Below are 20,311 nucleotides of genomic sequence, written 5' to 3'. Positions count from 1 at the left end.
CCTAATATTAGTTAAACTGTAACTACCTCATATACTTTGGGTTAGAAATGGAAAACACAATTTGAACTGTGAAAATAATTAACCAGTGATACAGTGCCTTCTCCATCGGTTCAGATTTTGTGGCGTGTGGGCAGCACTGACCCAAATAGAGTTTAGAGCTGTCACGCAAGAATCCCGGAGATGCAGTTTCTGGCTGGTTTATGTAAGAGGTCACAGCCCAGCCGGCCTTTTCTGGCCTTGAACGCCCGTGTGACTGCTTCAACAAAGTGACTCTGCCGTTCTCTGCTGCAGTCCCATAGCATGAGATCAGAAAGCGTCCTTCATAATTATAAATAAGATAAAAGAAAAGAAGTAAGTCTAAGAGTCCTGGTGCGCGGGGGCTGACGCTATGCCGGGCTGTACCCCGCGGCGGGGGTGGGTGTGCAGTTACACCGCTGGGGCTCGGCGCGCCCACATCAGCCGTAAGGGGGTGGCTGTCCCGCCCGGCGCGGAGGGACCCCAACAGGGGCCGGCACCCCACCACGGGCCGCGGGCTCGCACGGAGCACACGGCGCGTCCCGCCAGGCCCCGGCGGTGGCGGCGGGGGGGGGCGCGAGCCCAGCCGGGGCGGCGCGGCGCGGCGGGCTGACGTCAGGACGGGGCTGTCGCTGCCCGCGGGCGGAGCGGGGCCGGCGGCGGTGGGGTCGGCACGGCAGGTAGGGGCGGCGGCCCGCCAGCGGCTGGGCACGGCGGCGGGGGGCGGCGGGCGCGCGGCTCGGCGCGGATGCCCCGACCGGCACGGCTCGGCACAGCCCGGCACCCGCGCGAAGGTCAGCGGGGCCGCCGAGCAGGCCGGGGCCGGCGGGCCCGGCAGGGGCTGTGCCGGTGAAGAGGGAGCTCTCGGGGCGAGGCAGCCGCGCTCTGCCCGCTGCCCGGGGAGGGGGCGCGGGGAGCGGAGCGGTCGCGGTGCCCGGGCAGGCGGATCCGCGGAGCAGCTGCCTGCCGCCGCGGCGGGGCAGGAGCGGGGGACAGAGCCCGGGCCCCGGGCCAGCCCGCCCCCGGAGGCCTGTCGGGGGGAGCGGGCCCCGGGGGGAAGAGATGGGATGGTGCCTCCTCCAGGCCGTCTGTTTCCCAACACCGGGTCGCTCACTGGTGAACCGGTTTTGAACCGAGAGCCACGTGGGTGGGGCGTTGGCTAAAACAAACACCACTTCATGGAAAAAGGCCTGCGAGGAGCTAGTGGCAGAGGAAGGAAGTTCCAAAAATAGAAAACCTGTTTTAAGGGGGAGGGGGGCAAAGAGGGTTACATTTAACGCTCCTCTGAGCTTTGTGTCGTTCTCTGCCTGAAGTCTTGGGAAGAGAGCGACAGCGAGGTGTCAGTGGGACAGCTCTGGAGGTCGGTCGGGATGGCTGAGCCCCGTCCATCCACGTGGGCTGTGACATCTGGTCCAGTGCTACTTTGACTGCATTAATCAAAATTGCTCTAGTAATTACAAGCTGCAGGTAGATACACTTGATTTGTTTTGAAGTTTGCTTTTTTTACCAGCCAACCTGGTTTGAGAAGTAATGAACTGGAACAGACTGTTAGATATTCCACATTATATTCTGTGCAAAAAAGGAAAACTGCTGTTCTAGGGAGCAGGAAGGAATAGCCTCACCCCTTTGCTGCATTTACTCTTAACTTGTGTTTAGTTTAGAGTGCTACTACTTTTAGATTTCAGTCACCAAGGAGCTTCTGTTGAGGTTGGTGATAAATTGATTTATCTTTGTTTAAATCCCATTTTCCATGTTAGAATCATAGAATCGCCTCAGTTGGAAGGGACCTTTCAGATCATCTAGTCCAACCATCAACCTAACACTGACACAAAAACCATCACTAAACCACATTGCTAAGCAGAATGTTGGTTTGCACTGAGCTAGTTTAACAAGCAAATAAATACTCAGTTGCAACTTATCTTGCCAGCTCTGATCTATCTCTGCAAATACTCTTTTAAACATAATGTGGGTTGATTGTGAATACTGTAGAGGACTTTAAGTGAGTGCCTGTGCTTAAAAAGGGACAGAGGAGAATATCTAATTGTTTTTGCACCTCCTCCTTCAGTGCTGACAGATTGTTTTGTGTGATTGCTTGCTCTCTATCCAGAGCTTAAGTTTTGGGCACTAATATTCTGTGCTGGGAAGATGTAGTTGTTGCGTCTGAGGTTCCATGTGAGGTGCTGTACAGCTGCTGAAGCCTCTTCTGCTGTTGTAGCTCTCGATAGCTGTGCGACATTCTGTAATGTGAGACTTTGATTATGAGGCATTCTGCAATGACAGGCAAAGCTTAATTTGCCAAGAAAAAATGTTTTCTTCTTCATTTCTTCCCCTTTATGTGTCTAAGTTAAATCTAATTATGCTGTTGTGTAACAGAGTAGGTTTAAAGGCAGCAACAAACATTCAATGGCCTAATCTAGCACTTGGAACAGAACTCGAGTTCATGCAAGATCTTTAGTGGCTCTTAGACTATTAAAAGGCCTCTGGAGATATACAGTGATTTCACCTTAGCGGGCAAATGGGAAGACATGGAAGCACCATTGGAGAGACCCATTTCTGTGAAAATGAAGTGTAAGACGACTCTTTCCTTGTAAAGGAGAATCTAGGGGGAGAGGGGCATATCCTGGGGTGGAGAGAGAACGAGGCTCAGGTCCTTTGTACCGCTTTGTTACTTTGGAAGAATAAATTGGCCTCTAGTTCTGAAGCTCTCCCTCTGTAGACAGGTGACAACAGCATGCTTAGACCTCAGAGCAGGACCTGATGACCAGGATTAAAGCCGGATAGGAGTTTGACACTCCCTTTGAATGGGCTGTCAAATAAATGTTTGTTTTCCCAGTGAGCTGGGTACAAAAGCCAAGAGTAAGAGGTTTATCTTGGAGTTTAAACTTTAGCTGCAGGTGGTTCTCATCATCACACCCGAGCCCGTGCTGGATGTGGCATTCCTTCAATGTGAAATCCTGCTGGCTATAGTCTTTACTTGTGAGCTGCAGTATTTGCCCAGTACTGTGAAGAGGACAGAGCTACAAGTAATATCCAATAGACAGCATATATACATCCATCAGAAGATAAGTGGATGCTTACTAACTGTATTTTACTAGAATATAACAAAACTCTATTCTCTTCCTTTCTCCCAGCTTTAAACACCTGTCTTGTCTGGGAGGAGTTCCTCTGTCTATCAGATCTACTAAGCTACCTTTCCTCACCTCTTCTTACACTGCTACACGTAGAATGTTATCTGGTAGGTTTAAGTATCTGTCTCCCATATTGGCTTACAAGCCCCACAAATAATTTCTAAAAGAGGCAGCCTTCTCAAGGGAGGCTTTAAAATGCTTCTGTTCTTGCTTTTCTAGTTCGATTGCATCCAGATAGTTGTGTTTTTATTAATCCATTTTAAAACAATCATCACAGCACCATTATGCTATAAAATAAAAACTAATCCTCCAATATATCCTGTGCCTGATCTCTTTTTCTTTAGCATGCTCGTAAACCAGAATGCAGTGGCCGAGTGCTTAATGTCATGTGTGATAACTTGAATTTAATGCAGGGTCCTTCCCATCCCATTTCAAGCTTCATTTAAGTCAAGGAGAAACAAGAATCTCACTTTATGGGCTGAACTTTTACTTATTTCAATTCATCTTGGAGGGAGCTAGTGATGATTTGGAAGAAATACAAGTCATAAAAACAGCCTTCTCCTTCCTGTTTAAGATTAAACTGTTTCAGCTTTTGTTTTGGCTGGACTTTGAGCCAGTGATTGAAAAAAACCAGAAGAGGGAAGTACAGAAAAAGGCAGCTACAAAAGAAGTGAGGGTGCTTAGTAACTTGAGACTGCAGAATACAGGAAGCACATGTATGTCAAAAGAACAAGTTTGAAAGGAACTGGTGGTGAGTCAGGAAGCAGTCACTCCAGCCTGTCTTTTCCCCGTGTCACAGGAGTGGTAGCTGTAAGCTTGTGCACTTTCCAGTTAAACTTAAAAGTGGTCTCTAAGCGTCACACTGCTACAATTGCACATTTGTTCCATTTTTTTAAGTCCTAGAGTACTAGTTGTGCCTTGCTGAATATCTTCAGCTGAGATCTACCTTGTCTTTCTGCAATACAAGCTGTGTACATGCAGCTATAATATATGACCTTGACCTTGAGATGCCTCTAATGTATTATTGCGAAATACTGAAGACTGCTTTTCTCCCCCTCACCCTCCTCTTCTGTCCACTAGATTAAACAATAATGGCATTTGTGAAGAGTGGATGGCTGCTCCGGCAAAGTAAGTCATGGGCCTTTTACCTCTTTTTATCCCCAATGTGTCTAACTTCAAAAAACATCACAGTGATTTGGTAATTCCTAGGTCTTTCTTAAAACACATTTCTAGCTTTGTGGGTTGGGTTGGTTTGGCTTTTTTTTTACCTTTTACCTTCATAAAATGACCTGTCATGACAGCATTTCCACGTGAGCTTTTGGGTAAACCACTGGGAAACAGGATATACCATATCAAGGTGTCTGACTTGCATTCAGCTTCAGATGCTGCCCTGTAATTAGTGCTGTATAAGTAGAGACTTGGAAACTTTACCTGACACCTTAACTTAAAGTCTTCAATTAGTCATGCCCTCTGCTTTTTCTTGCAGCAAATTAGAACTAAAGCGCTAGGTTATGCACTTAAAATAAACTCAGTTGTGACTTCGAATGCTAGATAAAATATGGAACCCAATCCTGTAATGTTATGAGGTGGGCATGTTGTAGTATAGGATTTTGTTTGTCACCTCAGAATGTCTGGGGCAACTGTGAAAGATTTCTTGGTTTATTTTTTTATTGACTTTAGGACACAAACACTTCCCAATATGTGCCCTTAAAAGTGACTGTCTGATTTTTAAGGTACTATTTTACGGCGTTGGAAGAAGAACTGGTTTGACCTGTGGTCTGATGGCCGCTTAATATTCTATGATGATCAAAATCGCCATGATATAGAAGATAAAATCCACATGCGAATCCATTGCATCAACCTCAGAGTGGGGAATGAATGTCGAGGTAATAATGAAATCTTCAGGATTTGGTATTCAGAGATTCTTTACAACTTCAGTGCCTGCCCAGCATACCCTTTACAACACTACTGCAGAAGTAAACATATCCAAGAAGCGTGCACTTCATTGTTGTTAAAAAAACCCACCATCCCTCATCCCCCCAAAAAAGTCCAGCTCAACCAATTACTAAATTCCCTTATAGATACCCAGAGCATAGTATCACCACGTGATAGATTAGGTTAGGGTTTGCTACTTCCTTTTAAAACTTAGCGAGGACAGTGTACCATGTACGCAGGTGGCAGGCATGCACGTGAGAGTGGGATGTTCATTCACAGTACATTTGTGCGTCTGATGCTAGAGTGTTACTGGTGTAATTATAGCACTGGCTGGAGTGACAGGCAGGACTAGAAATAGGAAACCTCAGCAGATTTTTTTCAAGTATTACTAAGTTCACTTCTAGCATTTGTTAGTACTCAACTTGATGCTGACACAAGTGTTGGAGAGTACTTATTATTAAATATGGATTGGTTGTGCTGTAAGACACTTGCATTCCTTAGGACTGATGTTCAGAGATACTTGAGGACACTAAAGAGCGAGAACAGGTTATTTCCTTCTGTAATTTGTTCTGATGCCACGGAAAGCAGCTACAAATGGCCTTAGTTCATTTGTCCAGAGTTTTTGCATACTACCTTCTTGTAAATGCAATGATGAAATTCTGGTTATAGATATTTCATAACTCGTCTCTTTTTTTCTGACTCAGATTTCCAGCCTCCAGAGGGGAAGCAGAGAGACTGTTTACTGCAGATTGTTTGCCGTGATGGGAAGACAGTCAACCTCTGTGCAGAGAGTGCCGATGACTGCCTGTAAGTCTGCCAGAGAATATTGATTTTGCTGCCTCTTTCTCTTTTATCTTTTTCTTTCTCTCCTTAATTATTTTCCCTCTTTCGGACTTTCAGAGACACATTTTAAGAAAGTTTTCAAACAAGCAAAAGCAAGCTTTCAGTGACAAAAAATGTAGCTTTCCTCTAAGAAGTTGTCTGGCTCATGCAAACTAACTGCAAATTAAATCACTGAAAACACCAAAGGGTGAGGAGGAGTAAAAGAATCTTATTAATATGGTTAATGCGAGACTTGCTGAACGGATTTTTTTTCTTCACTTTTCCCATTCTTCAAGTAGCACACGACCCCACATAGTCCAAGGACATCCTGATCAGTAGTGAAAGGAATATACTCCATTATTGTGAACTCTCAACTGAGCTTGGCTATGTATAGTTAAATAACTTCCAGCACCAGTGTTTGCCCAGTATGCGTGGTACATCAAACATGCTCCCAGCCATATGGCATGGGAGTATCTGTGTGAAATATATGTACCTTCTGTTCAAACTGCAATAGTGTCAAGATCCACATTCTCTAGTCAGCACAGATGCAACTGTTCAGGCAGGAGATACAACTTCTCTGGTGCACCTCATCCTATTTCCTTATCCCAAGCATGGCTGCATATTACCTGGCTGTTGGGCTTGCAGTGAGGACCTTCAAAACTACTTCTGTTTCTTCTCGTGTTCCTCCTCCTTCCTTCTCAGCTCTGCAAAGAAAGTAATTATTTCTCAGTCTTGGTGAACATCTTTGTGCATTCATTTTAGTGTATCATTAGGCCTTGACACATGCAGTATCTTAAACTCTGCTCCTGTAATACATCTCGTTGCTAACCTTGTTCTTTTCATAGTCCAAAAAAGAAAAAGAGGCGTTAATTTTTATCACCGTTTCACTAAATAATGGTATTTTTTTCACAGGGCGTGGAAAATTGCTCTCCAGGATGCCAGAACAAACACAGTAAGTGTCTTCTACCTAGACTTGGTACTGATGGAAAGCAGCACATCAGTGTTGTCCAGCAATTTACTTCTGAAATCGTGTTCCATATTTCTCTGCTACAGAAAAACAGAGTCATGAGCACGATGCTAAGGCTTGTGGGTGGGGAGAAGAATGATCCTCTGGATCACGAGCACATGTCATCCTTGCAGCCAAGTCAAATGTATGCTGGGTGGAAGTGAATGACTTCAGGGAACAATTTCTCTGGGTGGAAGTGAATGTTTGGGAAGCTGGTCTGTAAGAGAAGCGGGCACTGAGGCTGTGGACCTCTGCAACCAGTAAAAATGCAGTTTTCACTGCTAGTGTTTGTTGCCTACCAGCCGCAGCGCTAAAGGAAGCTTACTGCGAAGAAGCTGTTTGTTAATGTAGATCCATTACATTGTGGGATGCTTCTGGCGGAGACTAGGGGAGGAGCAAGAGGTGTTGGCAGGCGAGTGCAGGCATGCCAAGGAGGAGTATATCACCTCTGCATTGGCATGCTAGCTGTGGAGAGTGAAGAGGTCAGGAATCATGAAAGCCTCCCTGTGAGTCTTGGAGTTCTCTAGAGAACTGTATCTTTGGGGAGCCACATCCAGCCACTTGTGGGTATTGTTAATTTGTTTTTCCTCCAGACTGCCTTCCAGAGTACTCCTCAGCACTAGCTTTCTTAGATGGCTAAACTGAACCAACCTGAGATGTTTCTGTTTCATGAGGAAATGCTGGGTTTTCTATAATCTTATCTCAGTTTTTGATGAGTCACATTAACATTGCCACTGTACTGAGGCATCTGTCATATGATATAACTTAGATCTGTAGATACTCAAAGCAAACGCTTGTCATAGCAAAACTACCCTGGACATGATTGCCTCTGACTGTAGCTATGCTATGCTGCTTCATGGTGTTAAATGAGAAGTGAAAGAATTGTCCTTATGCAGAGGACACAACACTCATGGTTCTGTCTGCTCTAGCTTTAGGGGCTTTATCTTGCTTACGTGTGAGATGGTGACCCCTGGTTTCAGGAGCTGCTGCTTTTCATGTCTCTCACACTCAGCTGACAGCCCTGGTAGACGGTATTAAAAACTTGCCAGTGCATCACCTTGGTCAGCCAAGGCAGACCCCTGCTACTGAAAGCAGGACAGGTAGCTCTCAGCACAAGTAGTATCATAAATTAGCACTTCCCAAAGCTATTAAAGGTCTCCAACAAGGACTTGAACTAACCGGGTAACTGGGTTTGAGTCCATCTGTAGGAGTCTGACACAGCTTTCAAAAATACTGAGCAATCAACAATGCCTCATAACTTTACTGGAATAGCAGGGTGATCACCCTAGCTTTGAGAACTATGTCATTTACAGACATTTGCAGGCTTTTGTCAGATGCCTATACAGAGTTCCCTGTAGCAGAACAGATTAAATTTATTGCTAACATGTGAGCATTTGCTGGACTTATTGGCAGGTGATGGTTATACCTGCCTCCTCATACAGTGCTTTCACCAGTGTGTTTCAAGCAATCTTTAGAACCTCCAACACAAATCTGACCTGGGCTATGGCCATAGTATGCCCTACAGTCCAGGTGCAAGAGACAATAGGAACATTCTCTATTGAGCTATTAAAGTGTTCACTTGTAAATTAAAAAAAGGGAGCTGCTTTCTTTTCTTGGGATAGGACACTAAGAGCATCACTGTAGATTTCTGATACTAGGGGCAAGAATATGAGGCTCTTGTAACAAATGTTAATTATCTTTGAGAGCTCCTTGTAGGTGGATTCAAGTAAGTCATCACCTTTGCCTCATAGCTGCCTTCAAAAAGGACCAGAATTATGGGTGGCATTTCAAAGTAATTCCCTAAAAACAACCAAGCCCCTCAAATCCCTACATTTAAACTTCTCTTACTGCATTTTTTTTTAAGTCTCCTCACAGACAGAAAGTGAGAGGTGGCTAAGAACTGTGACAATGTTCTAAAAAGTTCATGTACCACTTTTAGCTACTGTGTTTGTTTCCTTTATCTGCTCTTGCAGAACATGATGATACCACTGTAGGGTGCCAGGAAGCAGCTAGCTTAGTTGTGAAGACTTTTATCTGAAAACAGAGGACGAAAAAGAGAGTCATTTCTAAAACTGAGGCTATCAAATGAGGGAAGGAATCAGTATGCTTGTATGCACATGTGCGCGCACACACACGCAGGTACAAAATTTTATGGCTCCTTCCTGTGGTTCATCAGGCATTTGTGTTCTCCCAGGTCTGCTCTCCAAGTACCTTCTTTTTGCAGCGCTTTATAAGGTACTCACTGCTTTCTTAACTGCATCATGTCTAAAGGTTACCCCTTCTTTGGTGTCATTAAGTCTTAATCCTTGCACTACTCTAACTGGCTATCTGTAGGAAAAGGTGATAACTGCTACCTTTCCGTGGTGTTTAGGGCTACGTGGGATCTGACGTGATGTATGATGAGACAGCCATTTCCTCAGCCCCTCCTCCCTATACAGCTTATGCTACACCATCACCTGAGGTAAGAGTGGCAGCTGGGAAGCATTAAAATAAGTGTGGTACCAGAAGCAGGCATTCTTCAAGCACCCAAACTGTAGTCCCAAAGTGCTGTGTTTCACAGTTAATCCAGCTTTAAGGTTTGTACAAAAGGAGAGCGAGAGTAAGGCTCTAACAATCTACTGTCACTCCTATTTGAGATGGATTTCCTTTGAAAGGGATGAGGCAGATTTGGCCAGGAAGTATATAAAGTGATGGCTGCTCAGTGAACTTGAAAAATAAAGCTTCTTAAAGACAGGGCAGAAGTTATTTGGCTAATCTTGAAAAATATTTGCCATGGAGCTTTTAACGTAAGGAAGTGTGACTACACTTTCACACTGTGTAAGCACTGGAAGAATATAAAATCAGGAGTTTTTAAAATAGGATTTAATGACTGGAGATGTCATTTTAACACACAAGGATTTTGTTGTATCTAAGATGTCATAGCAACACGATAACTCTAGCTTCTGGATGCACAGTTCGTTTGCAGTGGAGCAAGCGCAGCACTGGGACTGAACTAGTATATATTGGGGGTTTCTGGATGTTCTGACTGATGTGCGGTGATACACAAAGGGATAGTTTGGGGTAGTATTACTTTTGCACTATAGGTGCTCTGCTCCAGTCCCTTGCTGTTAAAAGTAACAGTTAAGAACTAGATGTGGTACTGGGAGCTATACTGGGCCTAGCAGCAGGCCTCCTCTTTTGGAGAACAAAATTGCTTCCAAAACATACGGCTACGAAGTATTTGTCCTGAATCTGACATTTATTTGCAGTGTGCTAGAGGAAAGTTGGCTGGAGTTTCTTGGGATCGACTGCTGCCTGCCTGGCGCTTCTGAGCTCTCCAGAGAGCTCTTGTTGGCATAAGGGCAGGGAGAAGAAGCTGGTAAGGCTGCTGTGGCTCTGCCTGGTGATCCAGGCCCTGCCTCTGCCATTCACCGTCCAGGAAGGGTGGAGAGTGAATGCTGCTTAAGAGCACTTATTTTTTCAAACAGCTGTTCTAAATCCTTTCCAGGCAGTACATAGACTATATCAGTACAGACTGGATATTTTAGTGAAACTTTAACTGCATTAGAAATGAGGGACAACTGAACAAAGTGCATAATCGGATACATAGCAAAGAATACTTTTGTAATGGACGTTTTTGATTTCACCAGGTCTATGGCTATGGCTACGATCAGTACAACGGCGCATATCCCCCTACTGGTCCTCAAGTCTTCTATGCCTCCAATGGACAAGCTTATGCCGTTCCCTATCAGTATCCATACCAAGGTAAGCAGTATCAACCATATCCTTCACCTTCCTAGAGAAACTATTTGAGTCAGTCTTTCTGGCTTTAATTCTATTAATAGCCAGCCTTTCCCACCCACCACTCCTGCACAACAGGGTGATAGAAAGAAACCAGACTCATAACTATAATCAAGTCCCCTTACCCTTTCATAACAAAGTAAGTGCAGTGAAATTTGTATTAAGTGATTGAACCTTTTCAATGTGATCTAAACATATTTAAATTACTTCATAAACTCTTCGTGATGCACACATAACTCTAACTACAGTAGGCAGCATTTTTTCTAAGGAAAGATAGAAAAGTCAGAACAAGATTGATTCAGTACTCCATATTGGGCATTGATGGAGCTTTTGATTCACCTGTTGCTGTTATACCTGGCTTAATTATTTCAACACTGATGTTCAGCTATGACCTCAGAATTAAATGCAAGTTTCAATGGTAAATCCACTCCCAAAGCATGGTGGTAACTGGTTCCTTCCCTGCGTGCTGGAATTGCCCTAAGGCAGTATATTCAGCCTTGTAAAGTCTTCTATTGCTCTCTTCAGGCTTGGATAGCTTTCAATCCAAATAAAAGAGGAACGAGACTAAAATTTTAGGGTGATCTTTCAAGCTTAGTCACCTTAATTTAGGATTAGTTTTGCATAGAGAGCCCCAGTCCTACAGAATTGGGGCATTAGAGCAGTGCGGGTAATAAAAATCAGAAGATTTAACTTACTAATTGCTTATGATCTGGCTCTGCAAACAAGAAGCTCTATTCAGAATTTTTTTCAGTTTTGAGGGAGATTTTTGTTTTCCGTTTGACATTTGTCAGGTTATTTAATTTGTTTTTCCATTTTTTGTTACAAGGGAGGTGCATCAGCCTAAAGCTTTTAAAGCTTTCCTAATTTAAGTTAGTGAAGTCCTAAGATACAGATCATATATCTATATCTGTATCTATTGGTTCTCAGCAGATGACAAGCATCAGCTTGTTCAACGTCCCAAGAACCATTTTTAAACTACCAGCAGGCCTTGGAAATCAAGCCTCAGAAACCTGTATGATAAAAATGCAGTATTAAACAGTAACTCTCCTACACAGTTTGCAAGTCCAGTGTGTTAACATACTAGTTATAGGTTGGGCATACTAACCAAGCCTCGACGTTTTCTTTCGCTAGGGTTACTGCAACTAAGTCTTGGGGGTCAAGTTCACCCCAGCAACTAACTTAACCCCTGTACGTTTGGTTTTATTGCTCATGCTCTGAATTGACATAATCCTTCTTAGGAGGTTCCTAGTCATGTATCGAGTCAGTGAGAGCCTTTTCCACTTCTGTTACTTGGATTACTTCAGTATCTGTTACAAAAAACATTGCAATATCTTCAGGAATACTTAATCTTCCTGAAATGCCTGGAAGGGAAAGCAATACTATTATGTTTGCTTTGCAGGTAGGAGCTAAGTCACAAAACATGACAGGTGGACTTTGTACAAGTCTGTTGCAGAGCAAGGGTCAATTCGTTGTTTCTTGAGTCTTAGGTTAATTCCTTACTACTGGGACAGTCTTCATCTGAAAATAAACGTAGCAGCTGTCACCACACAACAGATCAGTCCAGGATATGAAGGGTGAATTGAAATAGTAGGCAGTAATTGTAGAGTAAATGACTGATACACAGCTTCTGACAAACTACTGGCTTAAGAGCTACCAAAGATATTTTTTGGGGGAACTGCACTGTTTCCCTTAACTTCAAGGTTGAATCAATTTTTAGACCCATTTCTTACATTAAATCCACTAAGTGTCTGATAGAATGATTTAAGTAATTCATAGGTTCTTTGCTAATATAAATGTAGAACAATGTTCAGTTTTACATTTGTGGTGAGTTTTTCTCCCAGATATTAAACTCTTAGGAGGCTAGAGGTGTTGCTATGCCTCTGGATTTATTTACTACATGTGGAGGCTGAATCCAAAGCAGAGATGTATTCTACTTGTGTAGCTGACATCATCTTAGTGTTCAATGGAAGGAAGACAGTGAAAGATCGGGCATGCTTTGAAATTGCAATGCATGATATTAGGATACACATTTCTTCTGCCCTCTTCCTAATAATTTCTTATTACCTAGGACCTTACGGGCAACCCCCTGCAAACCATGTCATCATTCGAGAGCGTTACCGTGACAGCGATGGAGATCTTGCACTGGGAATGCTTGCTGGAGCAGCAACTGGAATGGCTCTGGGATCATTATTCTGGGTCTTCTAGATTACCCATTCCTTATCTCTGTAGTTCCAAAAACCTTTATTGTGTGCAATAATATATTGGCAATGTTGTTTACTGTTAAACTTTAAGAAATGCAATAGTTATTTTTTAGTAGTGATATGTTAATAACTGATTCTTAACTGTCCTAAGGAGAGTTTAAAGGCACCATTTAGTTAAGTGGTGGGAGATGGCATGTGCCGCTCTTGAAGTGTTCTGATGTTTGGAGTTACAAGGATCTGTACCAATAAGGATCAATATGAGCACCAATGTAACATGGTAGCAGTCACTAGCTTTATGAACAGACTCTTATTGTAAACACTGTAGAAAAAGTTGATTTTTTGGGGGGTCTAAAATCTGGTCCAAATCGGCAGTTTACAGGAGCCCTGCGTTAAAATATATGTACTACTGGCTTTTGAACATTCCCTGGACAAACATATAGCTCAGCAGAAACTCCTTAGCATTAGGTAGTCTGCCATGCTTAAGGATTTTTTTGTTTTCAAATTTGCCTGCAGATGGTAGTTTATTTTCTTAGATGGAGTCCTATACCTGTCTCTCACACCACGCAGGTGAAGTTGTCTGAGAGAACATATAAGCAGACCGCTAAGAAGCAGCAGCACTCCTCCGTTCTTTTATTCTCCCAGAAATGTGAATTACCAGTGACAAGACATGTTTGTTGACCACCTCCCTTGTTATCCTGAATCACTCTTCTCTGGTCAGATGGAAGTAATGGATCTTTAGCTTTACAAGTGATCTTCCATGTCTGTAGAACAGTTGCCTCAGACACTGTACCAACTGTATTCCTGAGTAAGAGGCCATTGTCTAATGTCTCTGCTCATTACTGCTATTGCTCTGCAGAAGGAAAACTAACTGGAACAACCCTTGCCCTATTGGGTCTACCAGAACCCCCCTGCAGGCAGTAACAGTCAAGAGGGGAGAGACAAACAGCACAAGTAGACCTTGCACACAGGCATTTTGGTATCAGCTGCCTTGCCGTGGCTAGGATAGAATGTCTGCCTTGTAGCCTCCAAGGTTTCCTGAACGAGGTTCATCATTTGCAACTAGTTTCGCGCACAGCTGAGCCTGGGTTTGTTCTATGCACACTTCCCTCTCAGCAGGTCTCTTCTTCCCTCCATGACTTGTTAAGGAAAACGCTCCAAGGAACCTGGCTGGCTTTGCTTGTCTGGTTCCTTACACAGTGTGCTCTTGCAGGCTGCTGTGCTATGGACTGTAACGTGGAATGGAACTGTTATGTGTGTTATACGGCGTATTACCTTATTGTGTTGTAACCCATGCTGAACTGTGCTTGGCAGGGGAAAGCAAGCTCTGAAGAAATGCACGTGCTTTCTTATTCAGGTAAAAGAGGCAGGGTGCCTAAGTTGAGTTCTTTATAGTAAGAGGACTTATTTTTATACTTCCCCTTTCAGCTTCTTGTATTCATACTCTTTTAATACGTTAAGTCTTTCTTATGCTTTCATTCAGAAACAGGTTAATTTCCTTAAGGTTCATGGGGTTTCAGGTATGTCAGGAAAGATGAAAATAGATGAGAACTTGCACTCACATAAATTCAGATCAAGCCCCAACCTTTTTCATTTCATCCTAAGGTGACCTTGGCTCTATCCTACATATTTAAGCAATAGAGGTCTTGGAGAAGAGTTTGGGTAGCAGTCAGGGGAACCACTAAGCTTTCATGACTCTTAGGACCAACTCAACAAACTGAAATCATTGTAAGGAAACAGACGAATGTAATCTTGGCTGCATTACTAAGAGTGGGTCTAACCCACAGAATGTAAACTTCTTTCAAGAAACTGGCTCAGAGCCGCACACCAACGTGCATGCATGTCCTTTAACAGATTAATACAAGCTGCATTTGTTCTGCCAGTGGTATGTACTGGAAGGACTTGTTGGAGGTTCAAAAGAGGACTAAAGCGAAAGTTTCCTATTGCTAGTCCAAACCAAAAGAAATTGGAGTACACTACTGAAGTTCTTTTAGAGGCCTGGTAGGCTTGACGTCAGAAAGAGATGGTGACTGTCTGGAACTTAAGTGAATAAATATTTCTACCCTTTCTAAGGCTTGAGATAACCTTGAAGTGATTACAGGTCTACAGTGCTGTTTTGTGCTTTGCAGTATGACTAGTTCCGCAGAATGCCTCCATCTCCTCTTCTCCCTATGTGATATTTAAGGGGTGGGGGAGAATAAAATCATTGAATATCATTGTGATTTCTTTTGAATTCCATAGTGATTGTGAAAGAATAGCACAAAGCGTATCAAGCTAGTAATTTATTTTAAGTTCAGAGTTTTGTTGGGGGGGTTGTGTGTTGTTGGGGTTTTTTGGTTTTTTTTTCCTCCCCTCAAGAGCTGTTGATCACAGCAGGGGAACATGTCTCTTGCACTTTCACGAAATAACTGAATCTAGGTCCCCAGTTTCTTCAAGTGAAGTATATAAGATAAAGACTGTTGATTGTGAAACATTCCTGGGTTGAATTCAAAGCAAGAAATTATCTTTTTAAAAGTTCAAATTGAAGTAAGTCTCTATTAACCTCACCCCTTCTCAAAGGGGAAGAAAGTTTACAAATTGAAGCTGAAGGTTCCATTTCCATCTTGGTAACAACAGGCTGCTTTTGTACAAAAATCATGAGCTATGTTTCTATCCTGGTGGTATAGGCATTTAGAAGCTAGAAAGCAAATGTACGAAAACTGTGCTAGAGCATAAAATCACGAGAGTAGTTATCCCAGTGCAGGTGCTTGTAGTCTTTCTGATCTCACTGCAGAAACAGAAGTGGAAATGTTTTGGTGCACAAAGCAGCAGCATGGCAAATTCCCTGGTTGTTAAAGCTCAGACTTGCTTCCTGAAGACATGGCCGTACCTCCTGTTGCTCAGGAAGAGAGTGGAGGTTTGGTCATATCTATAATGATGTCCAGCTGGATACACAGTCATGACTCAGTAGCCTTTCTCTGCCCAGTCCAGTACTCCATATATCTGCAATTTGTGTAGATGCTAGTGTGAGCTGAAGGAGCAGGGCCAAAGTGGATTTTGGGGCTTGGAGGGACTGCCGTGCCAGCTTCTGCAGATAGGTGCTACCGTAGTGATGGGAAGAGGCAGTGTCAAGATCACTTTCAAAACAGATTGAAATGACAGTCCTGAACAGGTGTTTGTTTCTGAATGGTGCTGTTCACCACGCTGTGATTCCATTTATACCTGCATAGCACCCAAGCACATGCTTTCCTACCTGGGGCCCAATACTTGACTTCCCTAAAGCTGAGAGGTCCGCAGCCACTACAGTGCCACTGTTTTTTGCAGTGTACACTATCAGTCAAGGATGACTAATCTGTTATATAGCAGTTACAGTCCATTCAGAATCAAATGGCAGTGCTTACAGAGGTCATGAGTTTGTATGTTATCTGTGACTGGTGACTTTTGGACAGAGCCAGGCTTCCCGAGAGCAGGGTGGAAATGGCTCAGCCTTCTTAAGTCCAACCACATTAAAGATGTGAACGAGGGCCCCCTCCCGAAGTCATAGTTACATGCAAAGACACAGCCGTTGGCTTCTTTTGCTTAAACATGGGGAGCTAAAGGCAGCCTCTTGTACTGAGTGGGTAAAGGCTTATGAACTAGAGAGGAAGGGGTGGAAAGTGTTTATCTACAGAGCAACTGCACTGACTTTTGGCAAGACACATCCTTTCTAGTGCTGAAGCACATTCTGAGATGTATCTAGATGGAGGTACCCCAAATGTCACACAACACTGGCTTCATTTTGTTTGTTCTTCAGTGAAGCTTCAATAGGTGATGGAACCAGCAAAGCAAGCTGAGTAAAGGAGAAAATTCACACCCATGTTCCTCCTCATGATGACTAAGATAGATATATGTAAGTCATGGAGGGTAGCATGCAGCAAATGTTCCTTCCTCCCAGGTCCTTCGTGTTCTCGTGCAGTATCTTAACTGCTGTTTTACTGTATGACCTTATTCTCATTGTATAATTTATAGCAAATAAAATTCATATTTACGTGTAATGGCTCTGTCTTGACATGCCTACTAGCCTTTTTTCAACATTTCTCATTTAGTCTGTAGACAAATACATGGTTTTCAAACATGTTTGAAAATTTGATTTGTTTTGAAAACATGTTTGGAACCAAAATATATGGTTTTCAAACATGTAGTTTCCAGCAGGTTTGCTTTGCAAGAAAACAGTACCGTGATGAATTCTGTGCAACTCCAGTCTTTCCTAAGCAATTACAAGGCTGACTTGACTTGGTAGAAAACTGAAGTAAAACTGTGGCTGTTGGAGAGCCCAGGCTGACATAGCTCAGTCATCTCAGTTACCATTTCATAAAGATGATGTAACGTCTGTGAGATCAGCAAAGTAACTCCACACACTAACACCACTATATCAAGATTAGAGTTAAGGCCTATTTCTTTTTTAATGGAGTTGAAGGCTTTGACTCAGAAATGCTTAATCTTTGATATATGCAACGCTGATCCAGATTTGCCATTTGACATTGTGTTATCACATCAACAGATTTGTACTGTTGAGTATTACAGTAAGCAGCTTGGAGCACAGATGTTGCTCTGGGCAAAATGCTACTCGTTGCTGCATTGGTATTTCCTGTTGATGAATTGCTTCAGTGGAATACAATCAATAAGTTTGCTTAGACAAAGACACTAAATGACCACACCTAAAGGCTGACTATCTTGCACATTTGCTGGGAATTAAACTATTTGTTAGAAGGAAAACAGTATATTTTGTAAACTATTATCCTTGCTCTACGCACATTTTGTTTTTACTCTTGAGGAGTGGTGGGGTTTTTAGCCACTAATCTGGGCAACGAAAACAAAACTGCTATTTCAACCAGTCAATGCAGGAGTACACGTCACTCTTCCCCCCAGCATGCTATGATGGCTATGCGTATATTATCAGTTCCGTATGATGGATTTACTAGGCTAAGCAGACCATTATGTACACTTAACCCTGCCCACCAGAGAGCCCACCTTTACTGAAATTCCAGCACCAGAACAAGTTAGGGAACTAAATTTGCTGTGCAAGGCTTAGCATCCCCATACCTTCCTGAACTGGCAATGGCTCAGAGAATGGGCTTCACCTGTTACTGCTTTCCCTTCTACTGCATTCCCTGTCCTGTTTGTGGTCACTAAATGCAACCATAGTATTTAACTAGTGGTGTCTTCCTAGAAGTACCTTTATTTGTCCCTCTTCCTTGTTGCAGTTCCACTACAATGCATTGAAGTGAGTGTGGAGCATTTCCTGTTACCTCTATTTCAGTGGAACTGAGTTTCCCCCAGTATGTTGTGAGCACTTCGTAACTACAAATAAGAGCTTGTAACAATGGACCAACACTAATGCACTGGTCTGGGAGTCTTCCAGTTACCACAGGTGATCTCTTTAGGTTTCAGAGTTTTTGCGGCATCTCTAAAAGGCTCCAAGACTCACAGGGCAAATAAAAACTCCAAGTCTATCTGCATTAATCATTTAAAGCTTATCATTTGATAACGATTTTTAAGGCACAGGTTGTGAAAGTTTCACACTGACAATACCAGGCTTAATCTGACTGAATATGGTACAATACCAATACGGCCTAATTCTCCAGACACTTTAGTTAACACAAAGTTAACTATGCATTTTTGCAAAGCAGTAAGTCTTCACATAGGGCAGATAAAGTCCGGAAGAGAGCGACCCAAGATGCACGCAGGGGCTGAGACGAGCTTACCCTGCTCGGCCGCTCCCAGTCCCTTGCTGTGACTCGCCCCGCGCCTCCGGACACTCCCGGCCGGGAAGGCCGCGGCCACCTCCAGCCTTTGGAGGAACAGCGGGATTTTCTGTGCCTAACCCGGCTGCGTCTGCCCGCGGGGCCCGGCTCTCCTCAGGCCCGTCCGGGCCCCAGCCCCGGCCGGGCTCTCGCTGGAGGAGGCCAACGGCCGCCCTCGCGCCCGCCGCCGCCCGCTAGATGGCGGCCCGACACCGGCGGTGGCGGAGCGGGGCCAGGCCGGGCCCCCGCGCCCTCCCCTGCTCCTGCGGAAGCGCCAAGACTCGTTAAAACAACCCCGAAACGCGGAAGCGCCTTTTCGGTTACAAAGCCTCGATGGCCGACCCGAGGAACCCCGGCCCCACGCAGCCGGCACCGGCACAACCCAGGCGGGCCGGGTAGAGGGCCCCTGGGCGGCCGATTTCAAATGTCACTAGGATACAAGGCCTTTCTTGGAAACCCTGCCAAGGGGCAGCTGCCCTCAGCGACACGCCTGCCCTCCATCCCGCTGGAGCCTGCACAGCCCCGCAGGAAAGCGGCGGCATTTCTCAGCCCCGTTTACAAACGGGTCTGTCGGTGCTGTCTCAGCCCTCACAGGGGCTCTGAAGCACTCCCGCCCTGCAGATAATAGTCTGGGATAATGATAATGATCGTATTCATGGGTAGCAAAAAAAGCTGCAGGTTTGCAATCTGCAGGCAGGACTGCAATCTCTGCGAGGTGATACTGTCCAAGTCTGCTGATGATCAAAAGCAGTTTTGTCTCAGGAATGCTCAGAGACACGATGGTAATGAAAGGCTATTTCCATGCCAAATTTCCATACTCAAATCCCTAGCTGCTTCAGCTGAAGAGCTGTTTATGATAAAGTCACAGGATTTTTCTATTACTGGAAGTGAAGGGGTGTTTTGGTTCTTCTCCTTGTTCAGCCAAGCTAGCAGCTGGCTTTACACTAACTAGAGTCTGGCCCTTGGGCAGCCACCACCCCCACAAAGCTTCGACCCCCCCAAAACAGCACTGTTCCTACTATGCTGGAGAGAGACCGACATCAGCCTTACACAGCTTTGCAGGGGTTGCTGGCAGAGCGCAGGAGATGAAGCAAAGCCAGCATTATGCTTCGCAGGGCCCTGGGAGCTGGGTTTTCCCAGCCTGTGCTTTAACACAGGAGGACAGGCTGAGAGCCTTGGCCTGGGACTAGGATGTTCTGGGTCAGTTTTCCCAGCTCTGTCACAGGCAGTTTGCATGACGTTGGGGAAAAAGCCACTTTACTTTGTCACATCTCGCTTCTCTCATTCCCCAAAGAGAGACGGTGACACAAAAGAAACAGACAAGTTCATCAAAAGCTGTAAGCTGTTGTGCTACGTGTGCGCTGAGGATACAGGGGTATCAGTCTTGGTAGACCAGAGACCTTTGATATGATCATAACAACAATTAGCAGCATTGAAGAAAGAAACAGCTTAGAATACAGAGGGCAAGGGCTGGTAATTCAAGAACAGCATCATGCTTCTTTACACACAGAATGTAGGACATGAGGGCTGGAAGAGATTTTAACCCTTCCTTATCCAAAGCAGACTCAGCTCCACCACCTTGCAACATGTGCAGCAAACCCAGCCCTCCCCAGAAGGCCAAGCCCTCAGAAGGCCCATGATACACAACCTCCGCCTGACGAGGGC

At 44.4% G+C, this 20,311-nt stretch overlaps 1 protein-coding gene across 4 annotated transcripts; it reads left to right on the top strand.

The window, feature by feature from the left end:
- Positions 1 to 238: 238 nt before the first annotated feature.
- Positions 239 to 16,897, top strand: PLEKHB2 (pleckstrin homology domain containing B2). 4 transcript variants are annotated; one of them, XM_054206494.1, is made up of 9 exons: positions 674 to 695; positions 3,147 to 3,250; positions 4,224 to 4,271; positions 4,877 to 5,029; positions 5,783 to 5,885; positions 6,813 to 6,852; positions 9,278 to 9,367; positions 10,536 to 10,650; positions 12,755 to 16,897. In XM_054206494.1, the coding sequence occupies exons 3-9, from the start codon at positions 4,235 to 4,237 to the stop codon at positions 12,889 to 12,891; spliced, it is 675 nt and encodes a 224-aa protein (XP_054062469.1). In that variant the 5' UTR covers positions 674 to 695; positions 3,147 to 3,250; positions 4,224 to 4,234; the 3' UTR covers positions 12,892 to 16,897. The 4 variants fall into 4 exon arrangements, with proteins under 4 accessions (XP_054062470.1, XP_054062468.1, XP_054062471.1 ...); XM_054206495.1 differs by lacking the exons at positions 674 to 695; positions 3,147 to 3,250 and adding an exon at positions 239 to 351; XM_054206493.1 differs by lacking the exon at positions 3,147 to 3,250 and having other exon boundaries at positions 604 to 695.
- Positions 16,898 to 20,311: the final 3,414 nt, after the last annotated feature.

The sequence above is a fragment of the Rissa tridactyla genome, chromosome 6, assembly GCF_028500815.1.
Source record: "Rissa tridactyla isolate bRisTri1 chromosome 6, bRisTri1.patW.cur.20221130, whole genome shotgun sequence".
Taxonomy (NCBI): Eukaryota; Metazoa; Chordata; class Aves; order Charadriiformes; family Laridae; genus Rissa; species Rissa tridactyla.
Note: the sequence above shows the minus strand (reverse complement) of the source record. Positions and strands in the feature narration are given on the sequence as shown.